General features: G+C 38.1%; 3 protein-coding genes across 3 annotated transcripts in view; 1 reads left to right on the top strand and 2 right to left on the bottom strand.

Moving 5' to 3' along the window:
* The window catches only part of LOC111334294 (histamine H2 receptor), a 9,041-nt gene extending 8,251 nt beyond the window's left edge, over window positions 1-790 (top strand). The window contains 1 exon segment of the mRNA XM_022939991.2: window positions 1-790. This exon segment is cut by the window's left edge and continues 187 nt beyond it. Within this exon segment, the coding sequence (XP_022795726.2) occupies window positions 1-576 (576 nt within the window). The 3' untranslated portion in view covers window positions 577-790.
* Window positions 791-2,747: 1,957 nt separating this feature from the next.
* LOC148742115 (uncharacterized) lies at window positions 2,748-7,407 on the bottom strand. Its single transcript, XM_088744091.1, has 5 exons — window positions 7,241-7,407; window positions 5,233-5,390; window positions 5,098-5,180; window positions 3,952-4,328; window positions 2,748-2,973 (listed from the first exon to the last, which is right to left on the bottom strand). Exons 1-5 carry the CDS (start codon window positions 7,405-7,407, stop codon window positions 2,748-2,750), a joined length of 1,011 nt encoding a protein of 336 aa, XP_088600217.1.
* Window positions 7,408-9,162: 1,755 nt separating this feature from the next.
* LOC111334282 (alpha-adducin) lies at window positions 9,163-24,170 on the bottom strand. The gene is made up of 10 exons (XM_022939977.2): window positions 23,819-24,170; window positions 23,010-23,469; window positions 20,112-20,351; window positions 18,672-18,722; window positions 17,745-17,837; window positions 15,452-15,550; window positions 14,100-14,261; window positions 12,516-12,691; window positions 11,160-11,286; window positions 9,163-10,776 (listed from the first exon to the last, which is right to left on the bottom strand). Exons 2-10 carry the CDS (start codon window positions 23,466-23,468, stop codon window positions 10,453-10,455), a joined length of 1,731 nt encoding a protein of 576 aa, XP_022795712.1. The 5' UTR covers window position 23,469; window positions 23,819-24,170; the 3' UTR covers window positions 9,163-10,452.
* Between the last annotated feature and the right edge of the window lie 87 nt (window positions 24,171-24,257).

The following is a 24,257-nucleotide window of genomic DNA, read 5'->3' as shown; positions in this document are numbered from 1 at the left end:
TTGTTTACATACGGAAATATCTACCGTGTGGTTCGTTATCGTGCAAAATGGACTGGGTCCGTGTTGATTGAGATCAAACTGGCGCGAACTCTTTCGATCGTGATTGGTGCATTCATTCTCTGCTGGGGGCCATTTTTCATTCTCAATATAGTAACCAAATATTGTCACGTGACATGTGATTATGAAGTTGCCGTCAAGGTAATTAAGTGGCTTCAATACGCTAGCACTTGCATTAACCCTATTATCTACACTATCAGGAACCGCGAATTTCGTTTCACTTTCCACAAGTTGATTTTCCGTTGTAGCCACAGAAATGGCAAGTACGCGTTTAACCCACAAGAAAAGCGATCCAGTTGGTGGGGTTGTTGTCAACTTGGAGGTCCCATTGATGCAGATTTTGGCGAGAGTCGATCACGTTATCCGACCTACACCGAAGAAGCCTCGCTTTGTAATTCGCGCCTTCGTAGTTCAACGACGCCTACAAAAGTTCAAGGGACAACTTTAGCCTTTGACAACTTATCTTCGTCACAACACGTGCAGTCGAGTTGTAACACAACTCAGCGCTTTCGTTCTTAAGGTTTTTTCGACGGTAAAAGTAGACAGACGCAGTCGTAGCACCTGAACTGTTATTGCTACAATGTAGCTGTACATAGCACAAAAAAAACTTTACGTGATATTATTTGCGCTCACAATACGTCTTAACAGCGCTTCGTGTGCTTATATAGAAAGAAACCAAATGTAGAGACAAAGGATACTGATCTTAAAGAATTAAACAAGAAAAAAAAAGCGAGCCTTCTTGACCAAAAATAATAAACTCAATTATCCACTAAATAGTTTGAAACCACAGAGTGTTGGTTACGCATTTGCGCGCGCCTTACGTAAATTGGCTCCCATCACTGCTCCTCCTTGAGTATCGGCGGTTGATGGATTACCTAGCCCTTGGAATGATTTATACCATGTAGATTATTCTAATTTACATGTTCTCGCAAACTTGGATTTTAAAATTTGTGGGGCCGTTGCTTCGAAAAAAATTATCTTTCACAAAGGGATGAGGCCGTTGGTCTTTCCGAGGCTAGAGGATACCTATATCTTATTAGACGTTTTGTTGGGTTGTATCGCTGAGTATTTTTACGAGTTGTGCCGTATTTTGACGAGCCCGTAGGGCGAGCCAAAATACAAATAACGAGTAAAAATACCCAGCGATACTACACAACAAAACTTCTAACAAGTTATTTATTATCCAACACGCCAAATTGTTATTTCAGTGCGGCGAATTTCGAATATTTATTTACGGGGAGTGCGTAACAGAAGTATGCGAAGCGGAAGGGAATTGGCGCGTTGTCGTGTTGCTGTTTCTATTTCCTTCAATAAATAAAGAAGTTTCTTTGTCGTCTAACTGTTTTTCTTCTTTCGATTCATCCAATAAACTTGGATCTATATTTGCCAGCCATTCCGACTCTTCGTCGTCGGAAATATGATTCAAATTGTCCGCCATTTTTTTGTAACTTCAATCCAATTCTTCTCTTGCGCGATGCGAGAAAACCTGTCTAACCAGTACTGTGGAGTACAAATACCGCGTGATATTTGTACTCGTATATGGCGTTATTTGTACTCAACGGAGTGTAGTTGGATAATAAACTGCGTTACTGCAGTCAACTTACATAAAAAGCCGCATTGTTTTGTAGTTTGCTAGTTAGAACAGAAAAACTCAGGCAACCTTTTTGAGATTTTATCATGGGAAAGATAGACGATAGAATCAGCATCGCCGACAAAAAGATCACCAAGTCACTGATAAAGCTGGGCTGAATTGAGCAGAGAAACCTTCTGGACACCTTTCATTCAATTTTTTTTTTCCTCATCGTAAACCATAAGCTACCATAAGAAAAACTAAGAGGGTATAAGTCTCCTGAATAAAGAAAACTACTCAAATAACGTTTATAAAATAGCAACCACCACGCGACATGACGATTTTTGTCTTGGCATATTTCGAGCCTTCCCCGGAGTTTGCTTTGGCTCTGTGTGTTGAGGTTTGAACGGTCGTTCCGATTTGTGACGGATTGAAATTGTAATGCGAACTGCCGAACAAAGTTTATCGCAAAAAAAAAAAAATTTCGTGGATGTTTCTCCGACGCGGGAGCTGCAGTACTGTTCTTGAATGATTTTGTAACACTTGTCGTGCACGGAAAGTCCTTTAACCAAGATAATCAAATCGATAAACTAGCAGTTCATCAGGGTTGCACGATAAAATCAAATTCTGTCTGATACCACATACTACAACTATTTTATTCAGGACATTCGCATTGCGATTGATTAACAAAATTAGCGAAAACAACGAGAGTAAAAACTAACGGCCTTTCTTATTGCAGCTAAGCCTCTTCCAGGCGGTCAATTAGTGGGGTGAGCGAATAATTGGGGTGAAGGCGAGCGAGAGAAAAACCAAGGGGAAGGGGGGAAGGAGTTATAAGGAAAAGATAAGGAAGAAATCAGACAAGTAAATGGGCCGGCATCTTTAAAAATAAGTGCTTTCTTTAGGTGGTTAACTACGAACAATTTCACGGGAAGAAATCGTATTCACTTAATTTTTCTCGTTCACCCAAAATTGCGCGCAAAATTACGGTTCTTAAAGTATTCTGAAAAACAATTCAAAGGAAAACAAATACTGAGATATGCTATGTCATTTGATACGAGCAATAGTGGATTTGTAGACACAAATGCGCATTAGCTCGGCTTGGAAGAAGCGTACTTGCTTACACACCGTAATCGTGTACACGCATATGTCGATTCAAATTTCTTGATTGCGAAAACTTAGGTTGACAGATCTTACATTTGTATGGTTTCCCTCCTGTGTGAGTTCGCAGGTGTTTGGTCAGTGTGGAGCTGTCAGCAAATCCCCAGGAACACATTTTGCATCGGTAAGGGCGCTCACCAGTATGAGTGCGCATGTGTGTGGTGACAGAGGAGGACTGGGCAAACCTACAAAAAAATATGGTTACATCGCAAGTCAGTAGTATAGCTTTCCCCTTGAGTTTGCAGAAGTATGTTACACCGACTAGTTTTCTTGAAACAGAGAAAGATGTTTTCCGTCTTGTACATGTCATGAGCGTGGGGCAAGGAGAAAGTTTGAGTTGCGCTCCGATGCTCTACCATTGAGCATTCTAGACTCTATGGTGAGCAAGACCCGTTACGAATTTCATATATGACACGTGTCTTGAAGTTTAGTTTAGTTTAGTTCATTAGCTTCGCCGACAGGCAGGGACACCGCAACAGCTTGCGCCAATTACTGCGGGCCCAGTGAACCCGCCCATCCCACCCCAGGGGAGGATATCCACCACACAGTAATCTCGTGCGTGAGAAATTAACGTCTCCTACCCCTAACCCTGCCGGAGACGGGCCCTACGGTTTATTCGTCCTTATCCGAGAAGGTATGATGTAATAAACCTAGCTAAAAGGAAGAAGATACGTTGCCTCAGGGCAAGTCCTTGTTACAGAGCAGCAGGACGTCCGTTTCTCCGCCGACGGGAAGATTTGAAAGAAGTCGGGGAGAAGGTGGTCGGGACCGTGGCCTCGTTATCAGTGTTAGACCCCTTGCTGACCCCTTGCCTACTCGCTTTGCCCAAGGCCTTAGAATTAGACTTTCCAGCGAGCGGAGCAACGCTCAAGCCGAAGCGCTAATAAAGATTACTTTGCCCGTAGGCTAAAGAATATGAGACAGAGATCTAACTGAAAATCTATAAATGAAATCCCAGGAAAGGGCAGTATAACAATTCATGAAGGTCTATTGTAGGTGTGCTCCGTCGATCTTAAAACTTATCTTCGTTGTATTGGTCTTGCCTCTATATTTATATGTCATTAAGAACTCGCTAGAAAAAGACAAGAGCAGAGTGGGCGTGGTCATTTTTAAGTCCCAGACTACCTTAACCCTGTCACAAGTACAGTAGGTGCTTTATGTACCTTCGATCGCACACCAAGCATTTGAAAGGTTTCTCCCCCGTGTGGATTCGCAGATGCGCAGTTAGATTTGCATCCTGAGAGAAAGACTTCATGCTAATGTGGCACTGGTAGAGCTTCTCTCCTGAGTGGGTCCGCATATACATGCGTAAGGTGGAAGGCCGGGCATATACCTTGTCGCATAGGCGGCATTTATTTGCCTTGGACCCAGGCGCGTGTGAGCTTTCTTTGTCAGACAGGACAGTCTCCTCCTGAAAAATGGGTCCTGAAAAGAAATCCTGAGCACACTCTGGGCCACATGGATTCTGTATAGCACTGGACGAGAAAACTGCGGCATCAACATCAGCAGAGGCAAATCCATCCATTGGAATTGAGGAGGTCTTGCAAAGGAAAGAATCATAACTGATAAGACTAAATGATAATTTGTGGATAAAAGTCTAAAATAGCTTGACAAAAATCAGTTTGTATCACAATATTTTTAGAAAAAGTGATGATAGTTGCAATATGAGTCTTCGCAGTGGGAGACTACGACCCATTTCGACTCGAGCTCAGGAAAACTGGGGACTAGCACATGAAAAGGAGGCTTCTTCGAAGACGTTTCCGAAAACGTAAGGTTAAAGGATAAACGTTGAACTATTGTTTTTGTTTTTTGTTTTTTTTCAGTTTCATCTCACAATTGAAAAAAAACATTATAAAAGAAACTGGTAAAATTCAGTTTTCCTGGTGGGTTTTAAGCTCGATTTTTTGAGTCCACTAAAATCCATTCTTAAGGAGGCAGTGTGGCCGAGTGGTTAGAGTGTCGGACTCGTAATCCGCCGCTCCCGGGTTCGAGTCCCACCCTGACCACTGGATTTATTTCACGGTAGCCCCGAGTTCAGATCCTTGGCCACGCTTGTAAATAGCCAACTGGTTTGCCTCCGGCCGGTTGGGGTGGTTAATGATATTATGTTCAATTTAGACCATTTGTTTCATTTGTTCGCAAGGACCACAACGTAAACTACTGGTTCACCAGTAATTGTGTAATCCTATAAAAAGACTTTTTTTTATTTTATTAATTCTAAGATCTTCTATTGAGGATGAGCGTGGCTCATTTACCACTCAAACAGGAGCTGGTAAGGAGGGTTTACTAACTGTCCTCCACTGGTGTACCTGAACCAGTTTTCCGAGCTCCTGTCCAAACGAATGCGACCCGGGAACCAACTTGAAGATGACAAATTTAGAAGATTTGAGGCCTGGTTAAAGTTAAAAAATATCAAATCCGTGATTGCGAAATCGAAGGGTCACCTATTGAAGGGGTCCAATGCGGGGAATCTGCTGGGTTTCCCATTCTAGCACTCCTTTCAGCGGCCGCGTGTTTAAGGGACAAGAGGATCCCTGCGGCGTTGAACCAAGCATCTGCGGGGTCTTCTGATGATACCTGCTGCTCTTGCGCGGGGAGAGGACTGGTGAAGATAATTAAAGAAAATGGTTTACTTCATTTTCTAGATCCTACTCTTCCCAGTTCAAGTAAAAACAAGTTCAACAGTTTGCCTTTTGTTAGCTTTGCCGAACGAAAATAAACCGACATAGGCCGCCAATTCCGGCTACTCTTCGGCATAATCATGAAGTTCTAATCAATATCATGATATCATGTCTAACAAACGTTAAAATTACTTCTCTGGTATCCTCGGTTAATATACTTATAAGAGCGTTATCTTGGTCGAAGTGAATTAAATCAAATTAAATGTCTTTAAACGAGCAAAGCTGAAACATAAACTATTTTTATTGAACAAACTTTTTTTTATACAAGCTGACCGGTTCTTTGGTAACGAAAAAGAGAGCTCGATATTGTTTTCCCGATATATCTAATCGAGGTCACAGTCAAAGCCATCAATACGTAACCGATTGAGGCCTTGTTAGCCCAGGCCTCCTTTCATGTATATCAACAGGCAAGTGTTTTTAAGTAAGTATAGGCTTTATTCAGAATTCAACATGATTCTGTTTTTTTTAACAGATAAAGGTCGTTTTGTAGACATTAGAGCAGGGCACGCAGATACGGTTCAGTAGTTTTTCATTGAATTACCTTCGCGCAGAAATTTCCTTATTTCTTTTTGCGACGAGGATTAAAAGATACTTGCATACTTCCAGGTTTGATAACAGGGAGTTTTCCACAAAACCTAACCATCGCAAGAAAATAGAAACCAAGATATTCCTATGTACCGTCGAAGCTAACTGATTGCGCAGCGAAAATTCGACTGTCTACGAGAAAAAATGGATGACAAATTTGTAGTTTAGAAATATTGAAAATAAAGCGAAATTAACATCGTTCCTTTTTAGGATTTTATCAAACTTAAAAAAAAAAATGGTCGAGCCAAGTACATCTAAAAAATCTACCGAACTTTACCCGCTGACAGCGAAAAAAATTTCTCCTCCAGTCCGAAAAGCCGAAAAGCCGAAAACAAAAGTGCCTTCGAAAGGGAATTTCTTGATCCGAAAGGCCGAAACAAGTGCCTTCTAAAGGGAATCTCTTGCTTCCGAAAAGCCGAAACAAAAGTGCCTTCTAAATTTCTTGCTTTTTTGGCGATTTTCGGACTTTCATTTGCGACGAGGGTTAAGAGATTCTTGCAAACTTCCAGTCTGATGTCAGAGAGGTTTTCTTCAAGGTTTTCAACTTTCGCAAGAATTCAGAAACCCAGACGTTCCTACCGTCGAAGCTAACTGATTGCACAACGAAAATTCGGATGTCTGCGAGGAGAAATAGAATTTAAATTCATAGTCCAGAAACATTGAAAATGAAGTGAAATAAACATCATTCTTCTTTAAGATGTTATCGAAACTATAAATGTTGGTCGAGCCATGTTAAGTTGCATCAAATACGTCCAAAAAATCTGCCGCACATCACCCGTTGCCGACGAAAGAAATTTTTCTTCGACATCACCCGCCGAGCCAAAACAAAAGTGCCTTCCTTTATTTTTCAGTGGGGAAACTGTTTTCTTGGATCAAAAATGTCAGTAGATGAGTACTTTCATATTTTCGGAAAATTTTTACATTTCAATCATGTACGCTTATAGCCGACGATTTTTTATGAAACACTTATGAAAGATCGCCGAAGAAAATGCGAATGACCCATATTAATACCCCCAAAACTAATACTCTGATAAACTAAATCAGTAAATTTGAAAAAAAAAAGCGAAAATTTTTTTCTGCTTCAAAAACGACTGTGGTAGTTTGGAAAAAAATTGCACGAAATTTTGAAAGATCGTCCACGTTTCAATTTTGTTTTAAAACAGATGTCTCCCACACTACTTCCTACCTGCCATTGATACTTTCACTATGATGAACCTGTTGATCTTCTGATGAGTTTAATATTTGCTGAGGATTGCATTCACTTTCCTGAACCATCGAATGTTCCCAAAAAGAGGAAGAAGACACCGAACTGATTAATGCTCTGGGCAGAACTGGGCTGTTATTTGAAGCCATCGATATGAAACTGAGGCCTTGAAAGGTTGAGTTCTCCATACCGCGAGGATCAGGTAAGTCAGGCAGAGATTGAGTCAACGGTCAAATGAGCGAAAAAACGTTCGTTAACAAAAAACACAGCCTTCTGTCTGACTCGACAAGATTACAGAAAAACTTGATATAGCCCTCCTTTTAAAGGGGCAGCTATGGACCAGAAATGAAAATATTCATAAATATCGGCAAACTTTGATGTGCTTCTGCAGGAATGTAGGAGTAATCTGATTGGCTGAGTTTGTCATGTGAGTACAATGATGACGGAAGGAGCTCTACTGACTATGTAGAATGTACGTACACTCTTATCGATTTTCATAATTTGAACTAAGAGACTGTTGCCATAGAAATTCTGACCAAATTCCAAGACGCTGAGCTGAATTCGACGTAACACACCCTTTTCGTTCCCTTTGAACCATCGTGACAGGTGCAAGCCATTAATTAGGCTGAAAAATGTTCTTCTTTGTTCGTTCCGCTAAATTATAGCCACGAAATGGCAAAAACAAGCGAACAACCCTATTGGTTACTTCCCACGTGATTGATCTAGATAAGATAAGATTGCTAAATTTTTGACAGCGACACGCAAAGACATCTAATGTTGCTCACTTTTAATTTAATCCATAGAATTGTCATCAGACTGCTCATTCGAGAGATCGTCTATGTTAAGGTTTCGTGTTTATGATATCCCAGTTACTGAAGACGTCGCCTCCATGATCGTTCCCAGAGCCCATCGATTTCCTTTGCCTAAAGAGCTCTGATATAACCTTGCGAAGGCCTCAATCAATCGGATAGCTATTCAAGGGCAATCTCCATCCATCTGTTACACTTTCAAGAAACAATTTACTGGTAATCTATTCAATCGACCAGTCGTTGCCGTTTTTTTTTTTTACCAAGTGAAACAAAACTTTCTTTTTAGTCTTTAATTGGCCAAATACCTGTAATTTTAAAGGTTCCTACTTAAAAATCCTTTCAGTGTTTACCTTATTTAGCAAGAGAGAGCCTGCGTGACAATTTTTTCCCATTTCCTTCTAGCTAAGAAGAACAAAACTGAGCCAACCGAGAGTCTCGCAAGGATCTGTAACTTCAGTTATAATTCAGAAACAGCGGGAAGGAGGGCCTTCCCTCACCCACTGCTTTACTGCTTACGCGCAGTGGTGAGAGCACTCGCCTCGCACCACTGTGGCCCGGGTTCGATTCTCGGACCTGGCGTCTCATGTGGGTTGAGTTTGTTGTTGGTTCTCGTCCTTGCTCCGAGGGTTTTTCTCCGGGTCCTCCGGTTTTCCTCCCTCCGCAAAAACCAACATTTCCAAATTCCAATTCGATCTGGAACAGTGGACAAGAATAGCCACCCAGTAGATGTCCATTGTTAAATCATTTATTTATTTATTTATTTATTTATTACGTGTTAGTTCCCCTCCGTCCCGTGCCCTCGCGCTTGCGCTCGGTGGAATAGAAAAAGTCTTTGCATCATGAGGGAAATTCGAGAAAATTCAAAATTAAGCTTGTAGGGCAATTGACTTGAAAAGTTAAAAAAATAAATTGCATGAAAAAGGTTTAAAAAGGTTGTTGTCATGTTGACAACGCCAAATGTCCCCTTTCTCGCTAGATTCTTCCAAGACCTTATTAAAAAAAAAGACAATAACAAATCGCTGTGAGAGCATAAATTCAGTGTTCGATATCTTCAAATATGCAAACAAGCTACAAATTAATACGATAAACAACAAGAGCTTTTCCATTTAGCTTTTAATGGTAATGTACCGTTCTACATTTTCATTGTCACTAAAACAAACTACAATGTTTTTGAACAAGCTCTATGGTCACCTCTTACAGTTTAACTTTAAAAAAGGGGTTTTAAACCCCTTTCTCTAGGAAAGATATGGGATGATTTGATTATTCTACCAATATTACTTATTTTTAATGTCAAAATGTAGTGACGACAACTTAATGAATAGTCAAACAATAAAAGTGCTAAAAAAATAAACTACAAACAAAAGAAGAAGACGATGGCAGCTTTCAATCAAACATACGTTATTTTCGGCAATTCTAGATATATCTCGAATGCTTAAGGTTACAAACTTTCGCAGCACAAACTGTGGACATTATAGAAACCCCTTTACTCCCGATGTTAAAACCCACCCCTGTGCTAAAACTACGCTGTATAACTGTTGCGTGCCTCGAAATATCACTTTAAAAGGTAAAAATCCACTTTGATAAAAACATGTTATACCACGAGTTACACTCTATAAAAGATTCGACATCTGAATTGCACTGCATGGTTATTCACGCAAGAGGTATATTCTCCAAGCCACGTTTAGAGCAAACACGAACAGCAAAATTTACCTCTAAATTCCTTAAATTTCCTTATAATTCAGACTTAGTCCAACACAGGAATACAAAAATATCTCCCTAGAGACATATGCAAATACTTTCGCACTATTTCTAAAAGAGACTCTAAGGTAGAAAAAGCAGACTGAGTTAAAAAGATTATTTCTACTATTCGTTCGCGTAAACGTGGTTTGAGATCTCTCTTAACAACTATTCATACAAAAACGGGGAATTTGCGCAATGCGTCTGATGAGCGTGTAACAAGAGCCACAAAGGCACGTAGACTACTTACAAATGGCGTGTGTAAGGGCACTGTGTGTAATTACCGAGTTCTGGTGGTTCTTCCCGTTTTTTTTTTCTGAGTTTAAAATAGCATCCCTTTTTTGAAGAAGAAGAAAAAAGTTTCCCATTTTAAAAATGCTTAAAAACGGATTTGTTTCCAGGAACTTTCAACCCAGATGGAGCGTCTGACTGGTTCGCTGACCAAGAATTCGGATTTACCTTAACTACAAAAGCGCAGACAACATCAACCTTTGGTTTCCTCTGTTACCGTAATTATCGTTCCTTTTACCTCCAAAAACAAACTTATTTCTCCTTACCCTCGCCAAGGAACACAGTTGAGTATAAGGCACTTAATTGTTTAAATTACGATGAGTAGCGGGAACATCAAGAAACTAGAGTACATCACGTCTACTGTCCACTGCTCAGCCTTTTAGCAAACTTTTCTCGAAAACTTCGTCGCTTCTTCACCTTGTTCCCAGACTTCCTTCGCACAAGGCCCACTGGTTCTCGCTTTAACTCCACCATCACGGGACCACTGCGCTCGCCACTAGCGTCCAAGCTATCTTGGGAGTCATCCAAGAACACCTTGATTTCCTGTGGTTCAAAGTGTCTCTCCTGTGCCCTTACATACGTCACCACTTCCTCTGTGACCTCTTCGCCTTCCTGATCCTCTGTGTGTAAGACTGGCGCAGACTGGTTCAATGAAACGACTTTGGTGGTGATAAAAACTTCCTGATGGAAAAGAGAAGAGGGAAAAGTCTGAGATATTTTGATCATAACCATAATATATTGTTAGTCCCGAAGCAGGCTTACTGCAGAGTTACAAACGAACCCGGCTCATAACAGCTTTCTGATCATTAGACTACAGTTTCTTTAAAAACTGACAATTTGATGAACAACGGAACAAAGATGGGACCGGCTGAAGATCTTACGCGTGGGTGAGAAATAGCTCACTGAATTCTGATCGAAGAGTGGTGAGGAATGGTATGCCGTTTATATGTAAAGGCAAACAATTGTGCGAATTTATTTTGAACTTATACTCTACGTGGCACTGCAAAATTCCTTTAAGATCCACTTCCAGCAAAAATTTCGTGAAGGCAAGATCAAGCAGCTACCTCATTGTCTTTGTTATCTTTCTCAGGCTGTCTGTCTTTAATAAGCACCGGCTCAGAGTTGTCTAGTTCCCGTTCTCTCCTGTACTCGGTGGCCTTCACAGGTGAATTCAGCCACTTGAGGCGACTCCTGTGAAAGAAACCAGATCAGTTAAATGGCTTAAAACCCATGACGAACGAGAGAGAAAACAAAATTGTCAAAAAAAAAAGGCACAGTTTAGTTTAGATGGGCAGAGCAGTCGAAAAGTCAGCTATAGAAACTCTTCACGGAGGCCAATCCGAATTATCTTGTAATACTCCCCACCGACTCAGCACCACGGTTTCTACAGAAATTCAACTCCGTTATTCATTTGTGATAAGAGCCAACCGAGTATTTCAACCCTGGTAGTGTGGTGAACTAAAACACAGCTGCGATTGTACTCAGTTAAAGTGCACCTAGACCCAAAATTTTTTTTCGCTTAACGAAATAAGCTTATTTTTTGGAGTATTTCTGTGTAAAAATTTTTTAATTTGGTCAAATCTTTAATTTTCTATGCCCAGTCAAAATACGGAAAATCGGCCGCCATCTTGCCCCACGACCGAGTTTAAAGAAGAATGGCTCTAGCGGGTAATGTGACGTCAAATCGAAAACACGAAAGTCTGCATCTCACACATTTTCACTTGTTTGGGAAGATTGTCGTCGATATTGTACGAAATATGCCGACTAGGTGTGTTGTATGAAGAATGTATGAAGCGCGATACCCTCTTGCAAATTTCGCACGTTGCTACATCCTTCTACAACACACTTAGTCGGCATATTTTCGGACAATTATCGACTACAACCTTCCCAAACAAGTGAAAATGTGTGAAATGCAGACTTTCGTGTCCTCGATTTGACGTCACATTACCCACTAGAGCCATTCCTCTTTAAACTCGGTCGTGGGGCAAGATGGCGGCCGATTTTCCGTATTTTGACTGGGCATAGAAAATTGAAGATTTGAGCAAATAAAAAAATTTTTGCGCAGAAATACTCAAAATAATAAGCTTACTTCGTTAAGCGAAAAAAATTTTTTGGGTGTAGGTGCACTTTAAGCCAACTGACCACTTAACAGATCTGAAGTGAACAAAATTCTTCACTTTTTTCGATTTTGCGTCCCAAAACCTGTTCCAAATTTATCATATTGGCCAATTGAAAGAAAGGTAGATGTCACCAAGAGCCAATAAGAGTGAAATTATATGAAAGTAACAGAAACAGTTTCGCATGTTGTTTTGCATCATGTCTTTAAAAGCTTGTGGGAGTTTCTTAGACCAATAAACAAGCATAGCAACGCCGGCGAAAACAACAATGCACTGAACATGTCGCCAATTTCTTTTAGCTACCTGTAGGTGTTTCCTCGTCCAAGGGAGGCCGTGCGCCGTACATTAGCGTCACGATAGATTGTCATCTCTGTGCGAGTCGTGGAGGTCTTGGCTGGTGTTTTCTCGCGTGATTTAGCTTCCTTTTCTTCTGATTTGAAGATCTCAGAGTTGCGGTAGTTGTAACCAGTCTTGCAGCCCTTCAAAGGAGGATAAGAAAAGCGTCGGTAAAAGTAAGATGGTGATATGTTTAGAGTTAACGCTTACAGACAGAGTTGACCTGCAGGCAACATCTACGACACCTTTGCTCAAGTTTTCACACCAACGAAACAGTACAATTTTACAGTGAAACGGCTTTGACAGAGTGTCATAAAACAAAAACCCACGGCCAACCAAATCATGGACCAACATTACAACGAACCAATGATAACTCGACGTAAACAGGTTCAAGAGCGGGAAAACGCCGCTGGCCAAGTTGCAAATGTTGTTAATTTTGCATCCAATTGGTTGAGAGGCGGCGCAAGATGTCTGAGGCAATCGAAAAGCGAAGGAAAGCAGAACGAAAGTAATCCTTATTTAATTTTGATATTCAGTTCATAATTGCTCTGAAACCAGTATCAATGAGATCTTAGAGAAATTTTCCAGTGAGTGTTGAAAGCGATTCGTGATCGCACTGGTTTTGCTTTACTTCGCTCTGTGATTAGTTTACTTGTGTTTACGTCGATTTCTCATTGGCTCTTAACGGTATTTTCTTTTCTTCTGGTTAGCTGTTGTGATCACTTTGGTTTTGGTTTTACGATATTAAATCGAAAAGCGCTCTAATGGCCAATCGGGACAAGCGTGGATATTGCTTGGAAAATCAAAGAAAACACTGGTGAGCTGCTTCCTTCGGCGGGTGTTAACACTGATTCAAGAAGCTTCATTTCTTTAGAAACTCTCTCTTTTCAAAGCTGAATCCTTTTAACAAGTCTAACTCGTCGACGCTTAACCCTTTAATTCCTGTTATCTAATTGGTAACTTTCCCTTACAGTTTCTATTCATTTGTGTCTAAGTACAGTAGTTATAAATTAATTCAGCTCCCTCTTCAGGATATAACAACAATTTCCGTCGTGTTTATAAAGCTTTTTCTACCCTCGACCCGCATTTAAAAGGCTTAAGTTAAAGAATTCCAAGAGAATCAAGACACCCTAATGACAACCAAATAAAACCTCATGTATTTGCCACCTCCCTCGACTTAGAGTGGAATACTTCGATAGTACACTAGTGACCACTTTCTAAAAATTTGAGCAACCTCAGCCTTAACTGACTTATTCTTGAAAAATGACGTGTGGAAATTACACTAAAATAAAAACAGGAAAAGAAAAATCATACGAATGAACACATTTTAGCCGAAAACTTCGATTGTGGGAGAGAGAGCACCCGAGACACGTTGGTGTCAACTCTCGAGGGCATCTCCGTGGTACATGTACATTCGAAATGTTTTCGGACCATCTTCGAAAATATTCGAATGTCTTCGGATATAATCGGGTTCTCCTCCATAATCTAGCAATGAGGATAAACTTCGCACGACTCTGACGTGGCAGGTTTAAAGTTGAAAACATCCCTTACCCTTGAGTCAAGCATTCGCATCCAGGCCTCGAATTGAAGCTCTGCCATCTTTTGTTGGTTCTCATTTGCATCTAAACCTCCATAAAATGAATTCATCATGCTTTCTTTGGCATCATCATCAATCTCCAACAGCCCGTCCATTCCTGCGCGCATTGCAGACACCTACAAACAAATCAAAGACAGTGTACTTTTGCGCGATGAAGATGGAAAAGGAAGGGAAAAAGAACGTTATGAAAATTAGGTTTCTGAGCCAACAACTCCACTTTCAGTTTTTTCACACTGCAGCTTCAATTTTTTTTTCACAGATTATCTGAAAGACCCCCAGCTATAAACAAGCTATGTATGAGTTGGGTAAGATCATTAACCAAGATTCAGTATTGTGCGAGTGATAACAACCCAAAATGGATGACAATTTTTTTTTGGCCTAACAGCCACAAATTACAACAATGCAAGGAATGGCTGACTGTGTGACTTGTACTCTACCCATTGAGAGGAGCTTCTTTAATATCAGTTCTGGTAAAATGGTTTCACCATTTTTTCTAATGTTTTACACAAAACATGAATTAAATCAAATTAAACTTTCCTGTATGAAGACAACAGTTCCAAATGTTTGCAATAAAATTATCTTAGTTGGTACATGAATTGTATGATGTCAGTTATCCACTGACGTCTTCACCACCGGTATAAAAATATGACCCTTTTTTGCAGTGCAATACTCACTTGCAGTATTTCAACGACAGTAAACCTTGTCATTCTTAATCTTATAATAACTGTAGAAATTCTCACGCACTTATTTAATTTTATAATAACTGTAGAAATTCTCGCACACTTATTGGTTGAGAACCATGGTCAATAAGGTTATAGATCATAGAAATGATGTATGATGTCACACAATGCTCAGCAATCTGTCGGAGAAAAATTTCTTTGCGTAGAAACATTTGCAAATATTAGAAATATTGATCAAAATGGACAAAAACATGGAAGAAAACAAACAAGAAAAAAATGAAAGCAAAATGTGCAAGCGATTTTCTAAGACTTAGCTGCATAAGCAGGCTTAATAAAATCATAATTTTATTGTAAAAAAAAAAAAAACAAATTGATGTGTCAATTTGTTAACAAATTATCATTCTCACTCTTTAAACCCTAGGAGTGACCAGTACCTAATTTCTCCTTACAGTACATGGTACAGCTGATCACAAGAATAAATAAAATGATTGTGTTGATTGTTAGACAAAATCTCCTTGTCATTTCTGAAGGAAATATATGGAGAAGAGTATGGAGATTATGGATATTGATAATAGGGCATAAAGGATTAAACATATGAAAACTTCATAGCCCAGTATAGTAAATACCTGTTGTTCACAAGCAGTGACAAGAAGGTGAGCCAGATATGTTGTCTCTTCTATGGTCTCCCCAACACAAATAGCACCAAAGTTCCTTAATATCAAAACCTGAAATGCCAACAATGGTTACTATTGTGAATACAGGGGCTCTGCTGGTTGATGTATTTAAAAGTCAGACTTAATACACTAGAAGTGCTACAGGGCTATTCCACATGAGACATGAAAATTTGACAGATTTTCAAATTCAAAATATGAGAGCCAAACTTACTTTTAATGAAAGCTTATACATAGTTCTATAAGAATCCAAATCTAAATTGGCAGTAGTGGCCACGCCCAGGTTGTGTGATTCCATTGTTTTTGAGGGTTTTTATTAACCAAATAAGCCATTTTACATACCAATATCTAAATTGCTATATCTCAAAGAAATTGACTGCCATGAATCAGATTTTGAGATCTTAACTACCCACTAGGATGAGCCTTTCAATGCCAAAAGAAAAAAATTTTCAAACATTTAATGCCTCAGACGTACAAAGACATAAAAAGTGTTGCAGACGTGACCTTCAGGGTATGATTCAGAGCAACATTTATTTAATTTCTATGTAGGTTCTCAACTGTTTCAGGTCTTATTTATGCTGCTCATATTGTTAAGTATTATGATAATTTTGACACCCCAGCTTGCTCAAATTTGTCAACTATTTAAGAGATATTGGGTTGTGGACATGACCGTTGCAGACATGACACATTTGTAAATACCCAGAAAACCTCATAAAATTTTCAAACATGAGAAGATTATGTTGATATCTAATGACAGCAAATGATAATTATAGACATATTATGATATATGTAAGGCTATCACTTTTTTACAATTGTCTAAAAATATATAAATGCCCTTTGACGTACAAAATGACCTAGATCATCAGTTTTTATGTTTTATTTGTTATTTATTTCCCAATTTACAGATAAAAGCAATAAAAACAGCATTTTTACTTCAGTGGCATTACTCAGAACGTTATTAGTGGTGAATGAAAAGCTCTTTCTTGAACATCCCCAGAATGTCACCTCTGCAACAAATTTTGGTCATGTCCACAATGCATCATTTTTATTCTTTATATATATTATTTGTTATTTATTTCCTAATTTACAGATAAAAGTAACAAAAATAGCATTTTTACTTCAGTGGCACATTACTCTGAACATTATTAGGGGTGAATGAAAAGCTCTTTCCTGAACATCCCCAAAATGTCATGTCCACAACAAATTTTGGTCACGTCCGCAACACAACATTTTTGTTAATAAATCCATGGTAACAAGTAATTTCTATAATATCTTTTCAGATTTATGTAGCACAATTACTATTGCATTTAGTTGGTATATGCAGTTTTTCGAAAGGTTTTCAATACACAGGAAATTTGAAGTAACCAAAAGCAATTCAAATCAATGGTTGTTTTAGGAGTCACATCTGCAACACACTTTGAAAAATTATTTTCTCTGGATCTCTAAGAGATAGTCAGAATGTTTTCTGGCAAAATAAAAGGTACTTCAGGGGTAATTTTATGACATGACTCATTTCAATTCAAATAGTGTGGATCTGACTTTAGGAGACATTTAATACCCAAATTTTGCCTCTAAATGTCACGTCTGCAACGCACACTACAGTGTAACAGTCAATAGTATTTCACTGGCTTGGTACATGTTGGTAATTCTTAGAGAGAGACTGAACAACCAAACAGTGAAAGGGACATTCAATTTCAGAATGTTTCTATACACTGCAGGTCATTCAAGTCTCACAAAAAAGGACAAATGTTATATACATCAATGGTATAAAAGGGCTTTAATGACATCTTCTGGATACCATTACCAAGGGGATAGTGATGTGTTCACACCAACAACATAAATTAAACTGATTGTCCTAAAAGGATAGTTAAGTGCAACTGGATTTGGAGCAGAAGTGATTTACAGACTTCTTAATTTAGACTTCTGCAGCCAGGTTAACCACATTACAGTTTACACATCATGAAAAAAATAATATAAATGGCTCAGTCTTGTCATTTATTATTTGTGTTATCTTTGCCACCTTCATCAATTCTCAGTCATTCTCAATTCACTTCACCCATTTTTGGTGCTTTTCCATTATACAATGCTAATTTTTTGTGGTTCCCTTCTGTTTCCTTTCTTTCAACAAAAACTTTAACATAAGGCTCTTTATACTTTGCCCAGAAACAATGGTCCTTTATTGGTAATTTGAGATAGGCTACTGTTATGCCATGATAATTTCTTTCAGAATTTATTTTTCTAGTCATACCCTGCTTGATGTTCCAAAGCTGTTGATTAAGGAATCTTGTGTTTCTTCATCCAGCTTCAATCCAGGAAAAGTGTGGTAGGAAACTTCTCCAACCTATCATGAAGTAATAGTAACATTTCACATTGGAACCACATAAACTTATTGTGTACACAACAATAAGAGCCGTTAAGCCACCTGTTGGCTTGCTGTAATCCTTTTCTTTAGTTAAAATCAATTAATAGCAACTGTTACAATTATAAAAAATTGCACTTGGCTAAGCTAGTGCTTAAAGTGCACCTACACCCAAAAAATTTTTTTCGCTTAACGAAGTAAGCTTATTTTTTTGAGTATTTCTGCGCAAAAATTTTTTTATTTGCTCAAATCTTCAATTTTCTATGCCCAGTCAAAATACGGAAAATCGGCCGCCATCTTGCCCCACGACCGAGTTTAAAGAGGAATGGCTCTAGTGGGTAATGTGACGTCAAATCGAGAACACGAAAGTCTGCTTTTCACACATTTTCACTTGTTTGGGAAGGTTGTAGTCGATAATTGTCCGAAAATATGCCGACTAAGTGTGTTGTAGAAGGATGTAGCAACGTGCGAAATTTGCAAGAGGGTATCGCGCTCCATACAATCTTCATAGAACACACCTAGTCGGCATATTTCGGACGATATCGACGACAATCTTCCCAAACAAGTGAAAATGTGTGAGATGCAGACTTTCGTGTTTTCGATTTGACGTCACATTACCCGCTAGAGCCATTCTTCTTTAAACTCGGTCGTGGGGCAAGATGGCGGCCGATTTTCCGTATTTTGACTGGGCATAGAAAATTGAAGATTTGAGCAAATAAAAAAATTTTTGCGCAGCAATACTCAAAAAAATAAGCTTACTTCGTTAAGCGAAAAAAATTTTTTGAGTGTAGGTGCACTTTAATATCTGATACTTACTGCAATTCCCTCCACAGTGATTGGCACCAATCCTATTTTTTGTGCGGAAACCTGAAACAGAAAATGGTCACATCGAACAAGGGTTTTTATTCAAGCCTGTGGGAAATGCCTTTAGTCAATCCACAACATGGTCAAAATTCTCTTTTCTTTTGTAAGCTAGAATGGTAAGATAAAATGGAACAATTATTAAATTTATGTTTGTGGGCCCCATTTGGAGTGTCAGGCTAGTTGCAAGTTAGTTTTTCAGCAAACAGTTATTGTAAATAAGCAAAACAACTTTAAGATATTTGCAGATTTTTGTTCTTGAATCTTAACAGCAACTCTATAAGGTCTCCCCAAAATAATTAAAAGCAGAGTTAGAAGAAAATGATAGGATGGTTTTAAAGGCAATGTTAGTCTGCTGTTGATAAAATGGAAGTTTTGGATGCAAATTGGAAATATGGCATAAGAATGTTTACTAAGGAATTCTTCTGCATTTCAACAACATGGAAAAAAGTTATAAAATGAATTTCAAAGAAGTACAGACACAAAATGGTGAGTACCATACTCCTAAATCTAAACAATTGAATCTGTAAATTATACTCCTCATACAGTTTTTAATTTGTACTTTTACTAACAATTCACCAGAACAAATATTTATAACAGATACCAAATTACTAAATTCAAACTTGAGAGACCAAAATGTACAAATGCGACAAAAACAAGCAAAATACACAGCAAAAAATAGAACACTAACAAGATCTGTATGGCAACTCTGGAAAAACACAAAAACTAACTTACATGAAAAGAATGCTAACTTTTATAATGATTTGAACAAGAAAAGAGAACAGCAATGAACTGACATAACTAACAACGAGGCTAAGAACAAAAACTATGAAAACTTAAACAACAGCACTAAACCCAACCTAAATGTGATGAAATAACAAAAATATATTGACCACAAAAAGTTTAGAAAAAATTCATTCTCATGGTTACAGAATAATGCTTAACTACTGGAAAACCTTACTAAATTACTAAACTCAAAATTGAGAGACCAAAATGTACAAATGTGATGGAAACAAGCAAAATACACAGGAAATAATAGAATGCTAACAAGATCTGTACAGCAACTCTGGAAAAACACAAAAAGCTAACTTACAAGAAAAGAATGCTAACTTTTATTAGTACTGATTTGAACAAGAAAAGAAAACAGCAAATGAACTTATTATGTAACTAACAACAATGCCAAGAACAAAAACTATGAATATATACTTAAACAACAGCACTAAACCCAAACTAAATGCGATGAAATAACAAAAATATTTAGACAAAAAAAAAATTTTAGAAAAAATTCATTCTAATGGTTACAGAATAATGCTTAACTACTGGACAACCTATTTCAAAACAACTTAACTTCCAAGTTAAGACATCAATTGAAAAGTAGAGGGAAATCATACTCACAGCTTTCACGGATTCAGCTGACAGGAAAAAGACACACTTGGCATCTTTCCTTGCTGAATGTATGACAGAATGGAGCTCAAATGCTGACTTTTGCAGCCCAAGATTTGTGTTTCCTGCTTCAGTCACATTTCCCTTATGGTCTACCTTCATAATGGAAGATGCTGTCACCTCACTGAACAACAAACCAGCTGGAGCAACAAAATACTGATGTTCATCATTGTCATTTTCAGAAGCAGAAACCTAGAAAGAAAAATTAGGAGTAAGTCAATATAAAATAATATTTTTAATATAAACAATTTAATCATTGAATTTGCTCTCATAGTTTAAACAAAACATAGAAAAGAGCAATTTAAGGCATCAAGAAAGACCAATGATAACTTGACCCTTTACTTTATCCCCTAGAAGTGATTAACAAGTAACTTCTCCCTATAATATCTGTACATTATCCAGCAAACAGGCAATGACAATACTCAAACTATATATTAGGTAGAAATTGTTGTCTCGATCTAACACCAAATTCTCCAAACTAATTTATAGGAAATATGTAGCAGCTAGAGGGGAGAATTTACAATCATAAAGAGTTGTAATTTTACATATGTGTTTGTATGCTTTTGTTTTTCTTTTAGAACATTCAGATTTTAAAACATTTTTAATTGTAAATGGGACTTTTTAATTGTAATAGGAATATTTTTTATAACATTGTCTTTGAAAAGCCTCCTTGGGGAAAGTCAATAAAGTATGTATGTATGTATGTATGTATGTATGTATGTATGTATGTATGTATGTATGTATGTATGTATGTATGTATGTATGTATGTATGTATGTATGTATCATAAATGAAAAGGTATACTTCCTAACTCTACTTTTAGTTTCACATTTGTGATGTAATTTCAGTTTCACATTTGGATGTAATTTTTAATGAAAGGCAGAGCTGTTCACAGGCAGAGAGCAGGTTGTACAATCAGGCAACTACACTTTTTGTCTTTTGGCTACTTGATTAACTTTGCTCTTTTGAAATCTGGGAACCTCACATTTAAGAGAAGAGAATTGCATGACAACCAGAGATGCTTTCATAAGCAAAGCTTTGAAGGGTTACAAATGAAGTGCTTTATCTAAAAAACTCCAGATATCTGTGTGGGATGGTGGAGGTATGCTTTTTTTGTGTGTGTTTTTTTTCTTTTTATTGTCCACTTAACATCCATTGGAAAATAATAAGTTTTCTTTCTTTAAAGGAGTACTGGCACTTGAAATTTATTTTTCAACCCTTATTGAAGAATATCATCATCCACTTTCTTTCATCAGCAGGCTTAAAGCAAGTTCAATTTTTTTAATGTAATTCTTTACTTTGTAGTACTTAAACTGTGCAATCTTATTCACTCAAACATCATAAGGAAAGTGAAGGATAAACTAAACTAGTCTTACATATAATTAATTATCACAAATTATGTCAGTGTCCATCATATCTTTGCTCTATGCCGAATGATAACATGTTATCAATAACCTCCAGCTATAGACCCCTAGGTCATAAATGTCACTTACTTTTCCGCCTCTATCCAACAACTTAAAAATTATGCTCTTTTTGAGATTCATGTTTACAGAAACTTAGCAAGAAGAACAGTTTCCTTCACATCTGTTCTGACAAGTTTCATGGAAACAATCTAATCAGCATCCTAAAGAGCTAAACCTCTTGTCTCTAGATGACTTGAGAAATCATTCCATTTCTAAGCAGACAAAACACACTGAGATAACAATCATCAAATATACTTTTACTTGGATTGTCTCCAAAAAAAAATGCAAATCATATACCATCTAACAAAATTAGAATTTGGGTTATGAAATTGCATTTTGGCACAAAGTCACACTTACTGTAAGTCTGAAACCTATGGCTGAATATCAGATTTCAACTCATCATATTTTGATTCTGGGATTATTGTGGATTGCAAGTTTGAGTTGCTCAGTCTAAAAAGTTGCATGTCTTGGCAAAATCTTTAATTTCATACATTCTTAGATTTGCTTGAATATTCAACATTTCTATCACAAGAGAGAATTGCATCAGTGAAGATAATCCCTTCATACTGTAGCATTCATTTTGAACCAAACTATATCTGCACAGAAGAACACATCAGAGGCCCTGTGAATCACAGATGTTTATATCACAGATTTACGTGGGATTTCTTGATCTATGATATATATAGATAAAAATACTAGAGCCAGGGAAGTCTTGGTGTAATCATTATAAAATTGCTAGTTACCAGGATTACAAGCTAATGTCCACTTAAAAAGAAATGTAAACATGCAGTTTTCAATCAGTTCAATGGAGAACAATTCAGTTTTCTTTCATTTTTGGCAGGTCTTTGTTATATCATATTTGAGATCTAATTATTTTCAAAAGTCAACATTAAGAAGGTTCATTATAAAAGAGCCTAATAAGCACATTAATCATTAAGGAAAACATTGAAAAGGGAGAATTAAGGGAAGTTGGTCAGACATCAACTGAGTATCACCTTAATTCAATGCTCAAAATATCTTTTTCGCCTCTGATATTACCACATATTTCCTTATAAACCTCCGACGACGAAAGAGTCTTGAAATATCACTAACACGTCAAAGTGATCAACATAAACTTAAGTGATGTGTACATAATTCTTGAAATACAATCTTGCATTTTTCGTGCTTAACACGCAACCATTAAAGTCTTCAATTTCACGATCATGGAGGAAATTAGATGCAGGATATTTTATTACAGAGAACACTAGAATAAAGCAAATCAATATATAATTCAAATAACCTCTACCGCAGTTTGTGAATACATATGTTACAAACGACATCAATGGTAAAACGAGCATAACACTTGGTGGAATATTATAACTCGATTTTAGTAACCCCCACTTACGTACCGTACATGCAGCCCGATCGAAAATTCCTTTTCCCCATCCAAACAACTGCATCAGACGATAAACGGATGCCACCTTACACCGTAATTGCCTTTCAAATTTGGAATAGTGCAGTGTATCTGCCCCTCTGATGTCTGAGATAGCGTTGGCGGACATACCCCCAAGACCACCGCCATACAAGCCTCCCGAGGGGATCAAGAAGTCTTGATACGTGCGGAAGGAGTCCGCGTTCATCGACTTTTCACTGTGCGTGGATAACATGTCCTCCAATTCTCCCCGCAAAATGTCATCGCTGAGAGCCAAAGAAACTCTTTGGCGCATCTTAAGACCTCGAACGTCGCGGACCACTTCATCAGGAGATCGAACCGAGCGTCCGACTACCTTCTGTCGCGGAGGAGCGCTCCATCTCCTCGATCTTTCCACCGGGGTTCGCGTGGTTCTTGGCGTTACTGAAGACGACATCCTGCAAATACAAGTCACTACAATGTTTAGACTGCAAATTGATCCGAAGCTACAGCCGTAATGTCCCTGTATATTGCCCTTGAATCGCGCGATCGTGGAAAAACAGATTGTTTCCAGGGCACACCTGCGTCAAAAAATACTCCACTTTCCCCACCAAATTATATCTCGGGTGTATTGTAACGGGAAAAAAGACACGCAAATCCTATTTTTTTTAAACAGCCTAACCGAAGATTTAAGACCCAGCTGTGTTAAAATTCATCGAGTTGATATTGCAAATGAAAACAACAACTGCGAGGCAAGTACTGAAGCTAAAATCCTTTAAAGAAAAAATCAAATAATTTACAACCAACCTGTAGGGTTTGCTTCGTTAACAATAACTTCTTTAAGCATGCGACTCGGTAAACACGCCTTTTCAAAGCCTCTCTAGCAAATGCAGTTGTTTTTATTCACTGATCCTTGGGATATTCAAATCAGGTCATTTATATGCAAACACGAGCCCACGTTCTGATTAATTAATAAGGTTGTTCCTTGCTCCCGTACGTGCACAAATTGCTGAGGTCAAAGACGCCTGACCTCGGCTTGAAATTAATTATGCTAGGATTTTATCACCTAAGTAGTGATCATCTTCAAGAATAAAGAGCAGTTGAAGTACAGTGTCATGTCTGTGGAGGTGGGAAAAAAAATTCATCTTTTCCGCCATTTTTTTTCAACAGAACTTCGTTCTTAGTCTTCCTCGACTTTGTTTGCATTTGTCCCCCACACCTTCTCCGCCCAATCTATGCATTGCTT

Source organism: Stylophora pistillata, chromosome 1 (assembly GCF_964205215.1).
Source record: "Stylophora pistillata chromosome 1, jaStyPist1.2, whole genome shotgun sequence".
Classification (NCBI taxonomy): Eukaryota; Metazoa; Cnidaria; class Anthozoa; order Scleractinia; family Pocilloporidae; genus Stylophora; species Stylophora pistillata.
Note: the sequence above shows the minus strand (reverse complement) of the source record. Positions and strands in the feature narration are given on the sequence as shown.

Excerpts from the sequence above, each read along its gene's own strand:
- LOC148742115 (XM_088744091.1), bottom strand. The coding sequence starts at position 7,407 with ATGGCTTCAAATAACAGCCCAGTTCTGCCCAGAGCATTAATCAGTTCG. Across the intron at positions 4,329-5,097 it reads AGCTCGGAAAACTGGTTCAG|ACCTCCTCAATTCCAATGGA; the intron begins GTACACCAGTGG and ends TTCCTTTGCAAG. Across the intron at positions 2,974-3,951 it reads TGCTTGGTGTGCGATCGAAG|GTTTGCCCAGTCCTCCTCTG; the intron begins GTACATAAAGCA and ends ATTTTTTTGTAG.
- LOC111334282 (XM_022939977.2), bottom strand. The coding sequence starts at position 23,468 with ATGTCGTCTTCAGTAACGCCAAGAACCACGCGAACCCCGGTGGAAAGA. Across the intron at positions 18,723-20,111 it reads CAGCTGAATCCGTGAAAGCT|GTTTCCGCACAAAAAATAGG; the intron begins GTGAGTATGATT and ends TTTCTGTTTCAG. Across the intron at positions 14,262-15,451 it reads TCACTGCTTGTGAACAACAG|GTGTCTGCAATGCGCGCAGG; the intron begins GTATTTACTATA and ends ATTTGTTTGTAG.